Raw genomic sequence first — 15,408 nt, 5'->3', positions numbered from 1 at the left:
TCAGGAATTTTGCTTTCTCTAGGCAATGCTATGTACAAAAATAATTTAAAATGCAGATTCTTTTGATGATGTTAGCTCCCAAGCCTGTGAGGAATATCATGTCAGAAAAGCAGGAGTCATCTTCTCAGGGCAGACCTTAAACTCTTTCTAGGCTGACCCTTTCAAACTATTTTTCTTTCCGTTTTTTAAAGACATTGTCTTTCCCTCCATTTCTCCAAATAGCACAAGGAAACAAAAGACAGTTTACAGGTACACTGTTTTTCAAAAATGGAGAGTTTAGCTAGCAGCAAGGAACCTGGCAGAACAGATTTTACAGAAGGATGCTAGCATGAGCAGCCAAAGACTGAGCTTCTGGCGTGAGGAATAGACTTTAATATTGCACAAGTGTGAAACAGAAATTAAAAAGAGACAGAGAAAACATTAAAACATTATTTTGTGACAGTGCTGCTGGACTTGGCCTTGCTCTCTTATGAGATACTTGACCCTCTAGACATTCGCTCTTCCTGTAGAGCAAGAACTGCTAACAAGCTCCCACCGGGTGCAGATGAGGAACCCACCTGTTTGGAAGATGTGTTGACACAGAATGGGTGGTTTCCTCACCATGTGTAAGATACACTTGTGGGCTAATGCATGCAAAACATTCCTCACACACACAAAGAGAGGCTAAGGAAGGGTGGGAGGACTCAAGAACACAAGTATGCACGAGCTAGATGAGAATGAAGAACGTAGGGACAGAGAGAGTGGTTTCTCTCCTTAGTAACAAACTTGGCTATCTTAGACTTGCTACTAAGCTGCTGAACAATAACAGAAAAAGGGCAAGTTTCCCACTGCCCATGAGGAATGAAATCTTTGCTGAGAGAGCAGAAGCCACATTCTTTAGCAAATTAGATGCATCAGCTAGGATTTGGCAGAACCTCCCGAATGCAGGCCTCCAAATCTGCACTTAACCACTTGCTGGGACAGTCTTTCAAGAAGTATTAAGCGTTCCTACTATGGACACATGCACATCGCAGAGATTAGGAAATCTTTCTGGAGGGAACACACATGCCAATAGCATAATGCTTCTAGGTAGCACTGGGCTTGAATATCCAAAAATGCCATGGAAAGCACCCAAATAAGGATCCATGTGGATAAAATAAAAGGCAGAATAGGAATTCAGAAGTGCAAGGTACACCCCACTGTTGAGCTGGAATATCATAGCCAGCTGGGTAGCCTAGACTGCTCATCAAGGAGCACTCCTTCACACAGACACAGATTAGGCAGAGACAGGGAGAACAGAGGTCAAGCTCAAAGCTTTGAACGCATGCTGACACCCCTCCCGGCACTGCAGTGCTGCACCGCTCCGGGATCGGGTGGCCAAGTCCTCCGCTGATGGTTCAGAAGCAGCCTGTAAGTCATGCTGCTTTAAAGAAGGGACGGAAAAGCTCCTGATAATGTGTGTCCAAAAAGGTATGTTGGCCACAGAGTATGTACACACAAATTTAAGAAGAGCCATTGGGCTCCATGTGTAAATCCACAAAACAGATGTTGTCAGGACACTTCTAAGCTAAAAGCCATGAACTACAGTAAGCAAAGGTGAGTGAAAATGAGCCACTAAAAATGGGACTACTATGTTTCCTCTGAAAATATGAGAGTCTTATTTGGCCTTAAGTTCCTAGTTGGAACATGAATCGGCACTTACTGATGTTCTCCTTGAGCAAAATAGCTGAGCTATATTTTTGCTCTCGGGATAAACAATCAGCCTCTTTCAGTGTCCCTGAAATGCTCCCGAGTGGGGGAAGACGTTTAAGGAACACAGGGATTAAGACAGAGCAGGGAATTTTCTCTTTCCAACAGTGCTCAGCTTCCTGCAAGATATTTGTATACTTTAGCTTCTCTCCCTGTGTCCTTCTTCCTTTTCTGCCATTTCTTGCACCTTGAAGAGTAGCACAGACAGTTGTGGACAACTTCAATTGTGGCATTTCTGATTTTTAGAGCTCTTCACCATGCTACTCAAAATGAAGCTGTCACCGTGTGTAATCTTTAATTAGCTGCAAGATCTCTGAGGTGGGCACTACCTCTTCTGACACATGGCTCCCACAACCTCTCACAAAGGCCCAGACTGAGCACTAAGATTTTCTTCCTTCACAACATTTTTGTCATCATCTTGATCAGATGGACATGACTGCCTTCAGAGCAGTTGGAAAGGACTGCCACTTATTCCCCCACCTCCCCTCCCAGTTGCAAAGGAACTGATTTCCCCATTACACTGGTAACTCTGGTGATGGGTACGGTGGGAGAGGAACCTGGTGGTTTGCCCTGCTCCCCAGAGTGGCTCTCTGCGTGCACCAAAGCTCAGCCTCGGAAACACGGCAGCCCTTCTGACCCGTCCATCCCCCCTCAAGCCAGTGCCTTTTCCCAGTTAACCTGCAAATAGGAAAGAGGAGCTGGTGCAGGAGACAGCAAAGGAGGATGCACACAGCATGGGGTGCTGCCCACGCTTGAAACAGCCATCCAAACAGACCCCAGACTGACTTTCTATAATTTACCCCCTCTGATGGTGTCTCTTCTGTTTACCTGAGTGTAGAGCTATGGGCAGGGAAGGAGCCACCTACGTGTCACAGGAAAAAAAGGAAGACTGGGGTAGGGGGGGGGGGGGGGGCGGAGAGAAGAACAGGATGGAGTTTGCTTTTAAAATAACCACAATCTATCAATAGTTCAAAATAGGCTTTTTAATTACAGGATACCCTATAACCTTCACCCTTATCGACTGATTATTTTATAAGCAGTTTTGCTTGCTGCAAGCTCCTTAATAGACAGAAATGAGGGCAGAGTGAGAATGCAGGAAAGGAAAGGGGGTCCTTGCCAGAGCAGGCCAGGGCATCACTATAGCCAGTGTGGGAGCAGAAACTGCATGAAACGTACTTAACCCAGTTAAGCAGCAGAGTCATTGCATCCCTCCTGCTGTAAAGGGAGTATGGGGAAGAGTACTGCTTATTCAGGAACAATTCGTGTTGCAAGAATATTTCTATATGTAAAATGAATCTTTTCTTCAAATACTAACAAAAAAATTTACAGTTTGCTTGGAATTAAATCTCAGTTTGTATAAGCCCCTACTATGCGAGGGAAATGGAAAAAGAGATGGAAACAGAATTAATTTTTAATCCAGTTTCCAGTTTTCTTTACAAAGCTTGGGAAAGACAATGAGAATATACTTAAACTGGAGAATAAACTCCCAGACTACCTGGCAGAGGCTTTCCCAGCAAAGGGATTTGCTAACGGTTTGTTCCCTGCAGAACAGAACAGTCAAAAGGCAATTTTAAATCCAGCGTCGACAGAGACACACAAAATGACACTCAGGCTTAGAGGCACTGCTAAGGGTGGAAATGCAGCCTGAAGGGAGGCAGCCCGGTTCATCTCACCATCAGTACAACAAGCGGTAAGGGTCCAGCTCTCATTAATCTAAAGCACGTTGTTATATGCCTGATTAAGACTAATCCCTTATTTATTTATAAACAGATCTTTAAAAATGAAAAAAAAAAAAAAAAGACACTTTAAATGGTACTTCTGTGGAAACACGGTAGGTCTGAGTATCTTCAGAACACAGTAAGTGCTAGCAGAAGGCCGCTGAGAAATGCCCGCCTCGCTCACAGCAGAGGCACGCACTGTGCAACACGTCTGCCGTTTCTTACAGTCAGCTGACTTGGAAGGTGTCCCCGGCAGAACTGTCCGCAGCTCAGGAAATCGGTGGATGGCTGCAAAGCCTTCCCCAGCCTTCCCAGCAAAACCAGTTATCTTCCAGAATTAGCTAGTTGCAAGACTTGCTTGACTCCCTTTACCAGCAAGGGAAAGCAGACCCCTAACCTTGGCACGGGTTAGCGTCAGACCTGGAAGGTTAGGTGGAAGAAGGAAGAAGAGATCTTCCTTCTGCCTCCAAAACGGGTGAAATAGAGGCCTCCCTAGCCCTGGGTCCATACTGTTAAATCTGGTCAGGAGTGGGTGATTATTTTACTACTGCTGTTAGCTGAAAGGCCTAATAAATCCAGTCCATGCAGAAAATGCACGTGCAAGCCTCCTTGTTGGTGGCAAATGGAGCAATTTCAGTACACACCGAACAATTACTTCACTCATGTCCTCAGTATAGACAGTAACTTGGAAACAACGTCATTTGTTTCTGTGAGGTGTCTTTTCTAAAAGGACTACGTGACACATTAGATACAAACATGACCAAAGAGAACCTTCCAAGACAGAGGTTTGGAACTGTACCATAACCCTTCATTGTCCAGCTGGGTAGCACAAGAACAGATGACACTGAAATGGGAGGTAAGGAAAGTCTCCAGTATAACATTATCCTGTAATTTGACGTGTTTTCCTTTTAGTCTCATTTTCTAAAGTCAAGAGGGTGAAGGAGAATCAAAGCTTTACTTCAAAAAGTAAAATTCTGTCCCAGATGGATAAAGAAGAACTGGAAATCGAGAATCCTAGTGATTCAGAAACCACCACCATCCCCAAAATATATTAACTTTATGAGCTCATGATTTTAAAGCAATTTTAGAATTTCTGAATATTTACAACCAGCAATATTATGGGGCATGAGTTCACTTTTTTGAGCCATTCAGGCTGACATATTCATTAATTTAAACATAGGAATTGAGATTCCTCTAAAATTAAGGTCTAACGAATATGGCTGAGATGTTGAGGAGCAAACTGACAACTTTGGGAATTATGGAAGGAAAATGAAAAGACAGGGGCAAGAATTACTCTAAACGTCTGAGCTCCAGGAAAGGCAAAGTTAAGGACAGTCATGGTCTTAAAAGAAATGACACAAGGACAAATTTAAAACTCCAAAATATAATTTAAGTAAAACCGTGATCAAATCTGCACCCTGGATGGGCCGTGCAAGATCACAGACTGGAGAGAAAGGGATCAGACCAAGTCACGCCAAAACGCTCAGACAAGCGCTCTGCTGTGAGGCACTAAACAGTGAATAGACAAAGTGTGCTGCCAAGGATGGGAACCTTAGTCTTAATCTCTGGATTTAGTCTTCCCTCAAAATAAAAATGGAGAATAACAGAATCCAACTCATGAGCAGATCCCACTGTCTACATCAAAACACGATAGGTACCATTTTGCAATAAACACTTTTCCTAATCCACAAAGAGTAAAGGTGTCAATGGATGACTTGGATGAGAACAATGATTACCCCCGTAGCTCTGCTGCAGCAAATACACTGATTCTCTGAGGTGACCAGGAATCAGGTGGAGGAAGCAGGATAGGAAGGAGGGCTTTTGATTTTCCAGAGAACACTAGAACACTGTTAAATGAAGAAAAGGCTACATGGATCTGTCAGTCACCATCTAGCACTGAAAGCATCAGCCTTTTTGTGCTAAATTAGTTATGCTGATGCTCAGAGTGCAGCAACCTAGCCTGAAGAGCAGCACAGTATTGAGAAGAGCATACATCCCAGTATGTTCAGTGGTGCTGTGTCGCCAGCTTATGACAAATACAACCATAAAAGCGGGTGGAAAGAACACAGTTTTACACCATCTGTATATTAACATTAAGAGCATATACAATAAACAAGAAGAGTTAGAGGGGCTCATGAACAATAAGAAATGGATTATGGTTCATATTGCTGAAAGCAGGTGGAATGGGTCATGAGACTGCAAAACGAAAACTAATGATGATAACTTGCACTTTAAGGAGAAAATGGCAAAAAAAACCTCAGGAAAGGGTATCATTTTATGTAAAAATATGCTGCTACTGGCTATAGACATTTCAAAATCACAGTGCTTCGCAATTGCAGTCGTAACTAATAAAACTAAAGGAGAGATGGTTGGCACATGTTATATCACCAAGACTAACAGGCCTCGCTAAATAACAGGACAAACTGCTCTTTACATAGCAATCTAGATCATGTAGGAAGAAAAAGTATGCTATCGTGGAGACTTCAAAATAGGGGACATTTAATACACACTTCGTGCAGTCAGTAATACAAATTTTCAGCTTCTAAAAGTAACATGGGACAATTTCTTTATAGATGAGAATAACACACTCTGTGTCTTCAAGAAACTAGACAAGAAGCAAATCACACAACAATGTATTTTAACAAATCTTGGACAAGTGGAGAAGTTTCTAGGAACCAAAGATTTACCACTACAACTGTGGTATTTAAAAAGAGGAAAAGACCAGTTATTCTGACACACTCTCCAGCAAAAGGACAGAACAATTGGTTTCAATTCTCTACCAGCAATGACTCGGAGAATAAAACAGGAATACTGGTCAGCATGGTTTCAGAAAAGTAGGCTTCACCAAAGACATCTTATGGTTTTCTTATGATAAGATGATTGGTTCAGCTGGGGCATGGGAGCAGTGCTCTCATACTTTGATTTTGCAAGGCTTAGACTACAAAAAAAACTTAGGATTGCAAAAAAACATTTACCATATGGAATGAACAAAGTGGGTATTAGGTTAAAAAGTACATGCCCACAGGTCGCAAAATGAGGAAACACCAACAAGCCAAACTTTGTTTTTTAGGATTACGCCATGGAGATCTGATCTTAGCTAGCTAAGTGCTGTCCAACATTTGTTTCTAGTGATTTATGCCAACATGACCTCCCTTCCCAACAAAATGGGCAGATGATATCAGGAACGGTAAGAAGGCCAGGCTACTGTATAGAAACTGCCTGGCGAGGTGGTCAGAATCCACCTGGGTACATTTTGATTACCCATCTGTCCTCAAGAGTCTATGGGAGACTGACTTTTAGGGAGCAAATTTTGGCATTCATAAAAGGGAGGCACTGCATCTGAACTCCAGGGCAAACCTTTCGTGGAAAACAGTGGCTGCAAGTCAAACATAGCATAGATAGGCATTCACTACATTTCTATAGGCTGTTCAGCAAGTGATCCTCACAATCTCAGTCATTATTTCCATTCCAGCTTGTCTCCCCTAAAATCTGGTAAGACACTTGTGTTTCTGCCACACTTTCATGCAGTGAATACAAATCTGTAGACTTTCTTCTTTACTTTCAGGTAGGCTTTTTAAAAAGACCAAATCCCAGAACATTAACAATCTCTTTTACTCACTATCCCAAAGATAACCTTCAAGGAAGTATAAAATCTCTTTTACAATTCCAGTGAGAATCACACCTTTTCACTTCGAAAGGACAAAGACAATTACATTTTGGAAATGGTCTCTGGACACAGATCTCCCTTTATCCTTCACATGCAAAACCAGACTGGACAGATGACACCTCTTGAATTTAAAATTTAAGAATTTAAGATTAAGACAGAAGAGAGAAATTGAAGATATCCAGTATGGTGTCATTTCTGCTCTTCATTCACATCCTTCCCATTTCAAACAATGTAACTAGTCATTTCAATAGGAACTACAACTGCAGCATCCTCACAGTCCCATGCAGGCAAAGAGCTGCAGTCTAGTTTTATGTTTCTTACACCCACGGAGAATTCTGTTTTGTTTTGACCTCTCATTACTCTCCCTCACCCACTTGGCTCCAAACATCAAATTCTGTTTCAGCCATTCAACATCTATTCTGTTGGGCTGCTTTTTTCTCTTACCATTATGCATACATACAGAACAGCTGGAATCAAGAAAAGGCACAATTAATGGTTCTGAAATTTTCCAAAGAAAATATTTTCACTTTTCCCCAATTTGAAATTACTTTTTGGTTTAAAAAAAAAATAAAAAAACTAAAAATGTGCCTCCCATAAAACCTCACACACACCTCAAAACCTAAATGGAACGTTTTAGGTTAAACAAAGCTCAAATTTTTGAGAGAGAAGGTTGGTTTAGGCTTGCTTACTTTTATTTCTGAAATCACATAAAAAGCCCAAACAAAATCCCTGTTGCATCTTGGTGTGAAACCCATTTCTTTTATTATCACATGGGAACCAGAATAGCAGAAGACCTCTAGCCTTCAAACATCTAACAGGTTAACCAGCCCCAGTAAAAGTCTGTATTTGCTGTTTTAGCGTATAGCTGCAGATAAGCAAGAATGAAAGAAGTACCCAGGAAAAGCAGGAGGCTAAAGGGCAATACCTGCCACGTACTCACAAACTAACAACCAGTTTTGGGGCAGATGAAGGTACGTAGGGCAAGGCAAAGAGCAGGGATTTCTAAGTACCAGCCTGAGCAAGTGGAGAACAGTCAGGCACAAGGGAACATAGTAGCAGGACAGAACCTTGTTGGAGGTAGACGGGTCAGGATCTGACCATGGTTTTAAAAGCATTCTGAATTACCTTCAGGCTAACCCTGGAAAAAAACCCTGATTCAAAAATCCAAACCAGTATCTGTTTTGTGGAAAAACAAACAAATACCCATTCAGTGCTCCTTTGAAAAGAACAAGCTATAGTATAAAATAGAGGATATCGTGGTTCAGGGCGCCTGGGTCGTTCAAACATTAATGTGACAGAGGTTACAACCACAGTGCCAGTACCAGTCCTGGATCTGCCAGCAAAGCAAAGGACTAACATATCTGACAGGAAGTTTCAACACTGTCAGTGTAGAAAGCCTTTAGAAAAATCCTACTTTTGTTGAATACTAGGTTTTGCTAGCTAAGCTGCTAATTTAGCACTCTGCCTGTCCAACCGCTCACGTGGATATCGAGCTGCACGGCTTCCTCTCTCGCTGCTCCCCTCTCTTTACAAGAGTATGCAGTGATGCTCAGCAAGCCCAGGACACCTGCCCACAGCACCAGCACTGACACGTTAACAGGACAGTCACGGCCAACTGACCTCCACAGAGCATCTGCAGTGTCCCAGCTGGGCTGAAAAAAAATGGTGCGTCTCTCTAAAGCATGCTCAGTGACTGAAGCAACGAGCACATGTAAAAATTCTGCTCATTAGCAACAGAAATACCTTAGGCCCAAATGGACATAGGTATGTAGTGCACACGTGCCCGCAACTAGCCATACTTGAATTCCAGAGCAGCACACAGAAAAAAAGACCAAGCGGTTTTGTACATGTCTGACATTCCCCGTATCATCTTCTGGTTCTCAAATATGCCCTTGTAATAGCCACCCGACAGAAATACATGGTCAGTGCTAATCATGAGATGTAATAGCTAGAACTTTTTTTTTCCCCTTAAACACCATTTGTTAAATCGCCATGATTAACACACACAATTCTACAATTCTGTATCAAAGACCAAAACTACAATGAAAGTAGAAACTATAAACTGACGGAAAGATAAATTCACTTTACATTCAGAAACATGTTTCAAACTGACGAGTGCAATCTCCTTATTTTCCATATATGATCTGTCAAGTCTGACCATTCACATCGTGCCGTAAGTAGTAGAATCAGATAATCTGCATCAGTCTGGATTTAACTCAACAATATCAACATATCATTCTTACCACCTTTGCAAAACCAATCTGTTTCCACCAAGCACATCTCACAATAATGAGCTTTCCAATTTTCCACAGAAAAATGCTTTTCGGGGAAGCAGGAAGGGAAGGAATGAAGAAATACATTACAACTAGAAATCTATTATTTCAACCGTCTTCACCAAACAAAATCCCTTCAGTGTAGGTAAGCAGGCTTCACAAGTAGTGAAGGGGCCTTTCTACAGCTACACGCAAGCAAGAAGTCCCTCATCCTGACTGGGTCAATAAATGTGAATTCATAGAATCATAGAATGTTTTGGGTTGGAAGGGACCCCTAGAGGTCATCTAGTCCAACCCCCCTGCAGTGAGCACATATTATATAACAAAGTGTGGCTTTACCTTAAGTTTTTTCGTTATAAGATACAGAAATGACTTAATATCTGGGCTTGTTTTTGGAAGAATGTCTAGTTGTATGCAAAAATCTAGTTTTTCCTACATTAAAAAAAGGAACTGAATGAGATTAGATATACAAAGTCTTGGCTTCCTGTTCACACTGGAGAACTACAGTGAAATATTAACATGAATTTCTCAACTTATGAAATGGAGGAGATGCCATTAACTCTTTCATAGATGCAGTTCGTCCTCTCAACTGTTTGATGGGTCTTGGAGTTCAACAGATTTAACAAAACAAAGAAAAGAAACAATAAAGCATTAGACAGCCTGACCAAACATCCTCTGCCTCTTAGTTACAACCTGACAATTTCTGTAGCTCAGATTATATTCTGAGTTTTATATCATTATCTCCACATTTCTCTAGATAAGTCTTCACAAAAAGAACAGGCTTTAGAGCAGCTATTTCTCATGCAATAGGCAAGCACATAGAGATACGAAAACAGAGATACGAACTTTGAGCTGTCACCATACATCCTGAACCAAAACCAAGAGGCAGATGAACATTTCTTTTTGTGTTGCAATTAATTTTAAATAATGTGATGGGCTCTGACCTGGTAAAGCTCCTACTCCTCCTATTGGTAGATCCCCAAATTCCACAGGCTGAAGAAATGACAAATTTTGCTATATTACTACACGCATTACAGTGTGATTCACAGTTAAACCATGCTCAGAAGGAAGTACTCCTCATAGGTGGTGTGGAAGCAGCTAATTTGGTAAAAAGCTGTTACGCTAAATCTATCAACCAACAATTCTATTGTATCAGAATTCCTGACACGTTTTGGTGGTATATAACTTCTGTGAAGGCATCACCTACTTTATGAACTGATTATTAACTTTAATTCTTTTTAAAAACCTTACAACAACATCCAGAAGACTTATTCTCAAGCCTTCCCATAACACCAGTGTGCAGATCTTTACAGGGGCTGCGCAACTAAGAATACCCAACTGACCTAGGAGGTTATTAATTCATTCCAAAGCATTCCCCAGCCTGGCAGCTACCACTCAGAAGTTAGCATGAAATACACGAGACAGTGATGCCAAGTCACTCATGCCAACATGGCTTTAGCCTCTTGCTGAAAGATTCGACGGATTCATAACAATAAAATACTTCAGGTTGCTAAAGACTGCTTGAAAGTCCTGGAACAAACCATCTCATTTCATGCATGGTTTAAGCACCACTAAAAGCATTCAGCTGTGCTTACTTCTTCCAGTAGAAACCAAAGGTACTCAGCAGCCAAAATGTCCTTCCTTTGTTCCCTGAGCCAAAATGCCAAATACACTGTTTAAAGCTGGCTGAATCTCTGCCCCAGGAAGAAGGGGCCAACCACTCCATCTTCTTGGTACAATGCTAACTACACCGTGGAAACGAAGCCATGCAGTGGTTTGGGATCCAAAAGCATCACATCTTACGTTATGAAAAAAAGGAAACAAACCCTCCAAGGAAGAGTGACTTCTGACCCAAAACTTCCCAGAGCGGCCCTAAGCATTCATCAGTAGAAGCACAGGGAAAGTGCGCTAGTTCAGAAAAACAGCCATTTAACAAAATTTCTAAAGCATAATGCAACATCATTTCAGTCATTTCTTAAAACAATCAAGCTCCAATACCACATGAAAAATCCAAGAAGCATTTACAATGATGTTCCATACTTTCCAGGAGAAAGAGGAGCAGCGAGGAGGAGACCGTACAAAGTGTTGTTAAGCCTTTGTATCAGTATCTTACCTGACCAAGGGAAGGAAGCGTTGCATAAGCCATGGGCTGATTCATCATTCCTTTCTGCTTCATGATGAGCATGCGTTTCTGCTCCTCGCTCAGGTGCGCCATCTGAGCTTGCATCTGCGGCTGCTGGGACTGCTGCTGCTGGATGTACGGCATCATGGGGTTCTTGCCGGGAGTTGCCATAGGTGGGGTCATCCTCTGACTCAGCTCAGCATTGAAGTGGGTCAGAGGTTTGGTGTTGCCATAAGAAAGCATATTGGGCTGTTTGCTCAAGGAGTTTGTGCCCAGGTTATTTGGCTGCTGACTGATCATATTCATGTGATTTTGAGGGAGGTAGTTATTAATTGTGGTCTTCTGTGGATTGTTTGCCATAGGAGGCACTATTGGGTTTTGGTTGTTAAAGGCTTGGGGATACATCATTGGACTATTTGGTTTGTCTGCACTGAAGGGTCCTCCGTATGGACTAGATGGAGGGCCCACAGGTGACCAGCTTGAGGGTTGATTTGGATGCTGCTGCTGCTTCTGCTGCATGAGCTTAGCTCTTTGCTGCTGCTGGGCTGCCATTTGCTTGAGCTGTTCAGCTGGAGACAAGTCGGCACTCGGCATATTCACAGGTCCAGGCCCTGATCCTGCCACTGTTGCTGCTGCCGGATTCATCAGGTAGCCATTTCCAGATCGCGTCTGCGTCTGGCCGGGAGTGTGGGCCTGGCTGGGAGTTTGAGGAGACTGAACAACACAGTTTGCTGGTGAGCCAGCAGGGATTGGAGCTGGCGGGGCGCTGGACACAGAAGCTATGCTAGAGGCTGTGGAAACATTTGAAAATGGAGGACCGGAAGAAGAAGGCCTCACCTGGGGAGACCCTAATGGGACATGAGCAAACGGAGAATGAGATGGATCACTTTTCACACTTGCACTCTCTTGAGTCTCTGTGGCAGGCCTGGGAAATTCTGGCTCCTTTTTCTCTTCAAAGTCTTCGTTGAACAAATCTTGTATATCATCTTCTGGAACGGTGTTTGCTAGTTCATCTATTAGCTCCTGCCACTCTTGATCGTTCAGGTTAATGTCAGAGAAGAGCTTGTTCTGATTTGAAAGAGATGTTTCAGAAGTGTCTATGCAGCTGGGGTCATCCAAAGGCTCTTGCTTTAGCTCCTTGTTCTGCAGGACGTTAAAACTATCGTCTAGCTCACTGCAACCATTAACAGGGAGCTTTATCTCAGAAAGCCCACCGTTTTTACCCAAGTCTTCTAGACCACTACCATGAGTTCCACTGTTCTGCAGGGGCAGGGGAGCTTTCATGTCAAGCTGGTGAAGAGGAGAAACAGCGGGCAAAGGCAAATTATTGGGCAAGCTGTTGATTGCCTCAATGCCTGGTACATCCTTCCGTATCCGCTTGCTGGTTGGAGAAAAGCTGCCATCACAAACTCCATTCTGCTGTTCTCCATTGAGAGGTGAACGTGCGCCTTCCAACTTCCTTTTGACCGTCTCTTGAAGCTTAAAGAAAAACACACACAAAAAAATTAACCAGTTGCAGAGACAAAAAAAGTACTGATGAGCCTTGTGATAGATACTCCTCATCAAGCCTACTAGTGACATTAAGTTTTAGAACTCTGATTAGGAAGTTTCTTTGATTTCATTCTTATGCCTTGATCAATTTGAGAAGATGGTCTAAAACAAGCAAACAAAAAAACCAAACCAAAAATAAGAACCCCAAAGCAAACCTGCACCTGAATAGGAAAGTAGAACTGTGGAATACATCTGTGCTCTCTAAACTACCAGAATTTTATGGAGCAAGTTGACTAATTCAACTTTTTGGTGCCTAACAGAGGAATGAGATTTAAACAGCGCCTAACACAGTGAGAAGTCTTAAACCGGACAAAAAAAAAATTGAATCACTAAAACTTACTATTTACTCTGAAAAACTTTCTGTTGTGAGTTTCCAGAAGCTTCTTGAAAAATACCTCCAATACAACTGATTGACTGCTTGGTATTGAAACATGTGTTGTTGACACTGAAATTTTTGCGAAAATTCATTAACTTAGTTTCATTTGATTAGCCCTCTGTTCTTGGCTACAAAACATATTGAGAATCAGCTTTAAGCTAGGAAAAAAATATATTCACCCTAAAAAATAGAAGGCACTTTGCATGATGATAACTCAATCAAATAATGAAAAAAAGGAAATAACCTGTGTGCTAGGAGCTAATGTAAAAGATAAACAACTAACAGAAATGATAGCAAGACAAGTGTCCAGGAAGGCAATTATATGAGAATATAAGAATGTTATTTAAAAAAGTGTGTAAGTTTAATTCAGGTTAAAAGAAGCATAGCAAAGCACTGTAACAACCTCCTCTCCTAGTCGCCCCAAACGTTAAGTCCTCCGCTTATGTACCAGGCTAAAAAAAGCATCCCTCTTCAGCTAAGACAAAAAACAATAGTGGGGAGGGGAGGAAGCAAAGAGGTCACAGCTCTAGCGAACGCCTTCAGGACACACTTGCATCCTTGATACTAGAACAATAGAAGACAAAATACTGAAAGATTTTATCAATTTTTAAAGTATTTTTACTGGTATGAAAAACCCAGACATGCAGCTCCCACCCCTTCCCTAACCTAGAGGTCCTCAACCTTCTTTCTTCGTACAATCCCAGATCCCATTTATTTCTCCCATCCCAGAGTGCTAGTGCCCCTTTCATCCTGTATGTAAGACAGGCAAGCAAATCCATATCTCATCCCTGGTTTAGAGGGAGTGGTTCTGAGAAGGCTGCGCCCTTCCCTCGCCCTTTGGGCCTGCGCGGGCTCTTCAGCATGCAACGCAGAGAGACCTGGCCCAATGCACTTGTTGCTGCAGTCCCAGCTGGACATGTGCAGGACACTAAGCTATGCACTGGTCCTCTGCAGAGATGTGACCTTTATAACAAAGCAGAAAGGCAAGTTTATGAGTCCTTAAGCAGACCATCAACTCCCTGATTTGTACTGGAACAGAAGAGCTTTTTTATGTGGGAGAATGATTAACACGTGGCTGAGAGTCACCAGTGGGTCCCTGTTGGCATACGTGCCAGAGACTTTGCTGCTTGTTCCCCCTGCACAAAGCCAGTGGGTGCCAAGCCTCCCACAGGCTGAAATTCCTTCTTCTCTTGGCTTTTGTGGTGCCACACAGAGACCAGCTGCTCTGTGACTGCAGCCTCTGCCATGCGGACTGCTGCTGGGCCAGGCTCCTCCTCTGCTGCAAGATGCCTGCACAGCTCCACGGGAGCCACCCTTACCCTGAATCTTTGCCCACCCCTGGTTTCTGGGGCTCAGGGAACAGAAAGGCAAGAGGTTTGCACTGAGAAGTTTCTCTCCCTGTGCCGCAGGCTGTGATAGGGAACCCACCTGTGGCAAGGCGGGGGTCAGGAAGGCTGTGAGCATGTTTTGGGCATCCCCACTGCACGTGTGAAGTCCCCAACACTGGGCTCCCACTCTCTCCTCGCCCAGCTGCAGCAGCTCTTGCCCCCATGAGCTCTGCAGATGCCTGGGGATGGGGTCGTACACATGGCAGCAGATGCCAGTGAGAGCGCACTCCACACTGGTGCTGTCTTAATTAAAGCCCTGCAGAGTCATGTTAATCACCTATGGTCTGCAAAAGCACACTGAGCTGCAGAGCACAGAGTCCCGTGGTGGAGGCATCGCCTTTTCATGTCCCCGTGCCATGGCAGCAGCAAGCTCTATCAAGAGGCGCTTGCTCAGGGGTGGTAATTGCCTCATCTGTGCCAGTTAACAGCGATGTGGAAGGTAAGTCAACACCCAGGACTAGTGTGAAGGAGGAAAATCAAATCCCACAAGGAGGCTTATGATACGGCTCTCACCTCCGCCGCTTGCCTCCCCTAAAAGCCTATGTTAAGCTGAACACCACTGTATGGCATTACAGCTCCCTGCTG

General features: G+C 43.1%; 1 protein-coding gene across 1 annotated transcript in view; it reads right to left on the bottom strand.

Moving 5' to 3' along the window:
• MAML3 (mastermind like transcriptional coactivator 3) overlaps window positions 1-12,987 on the bottom strand; it is a gene marked incomplete at its 5' end in the record, with an annotated part of 93,461 nt that extends 80,474 nt beyond the window's left edge. The window contains one exon of the mRNA XM_009648249.2: window positions 11,500-12,987. Within this exon, the coding sequence (XP_009646544.1) occupies window positions 11,500-12,987 (1,488 nt within the window). The remainder of the gene's footprint in view (window positions 1-11,499) is intronic.
• Between the last annotated feature and the right edge of the window lie 2,421 nt (window positions 12,988-15,408).

This window comes from Egretta garzetta, unplaced genomic scaffold, assembly GCF_000687185.1.
Source record: "Egretta garzetta isolate BGI_Z169 unplaced genomic scaffold, ASM68718v1 scaffold751, whole genome shotgun sequence".
Lineage (NCBI taxonomy): Eukaryota > Metazoa > Chordata > Aves > Pelecaniformes > Ardeidae > Egretta > Egretta garzetta.
Note: the sequence above shows the minus strand (reverse complement) of the source record. Positions and strands in the feature narration are given on the sequence as shown.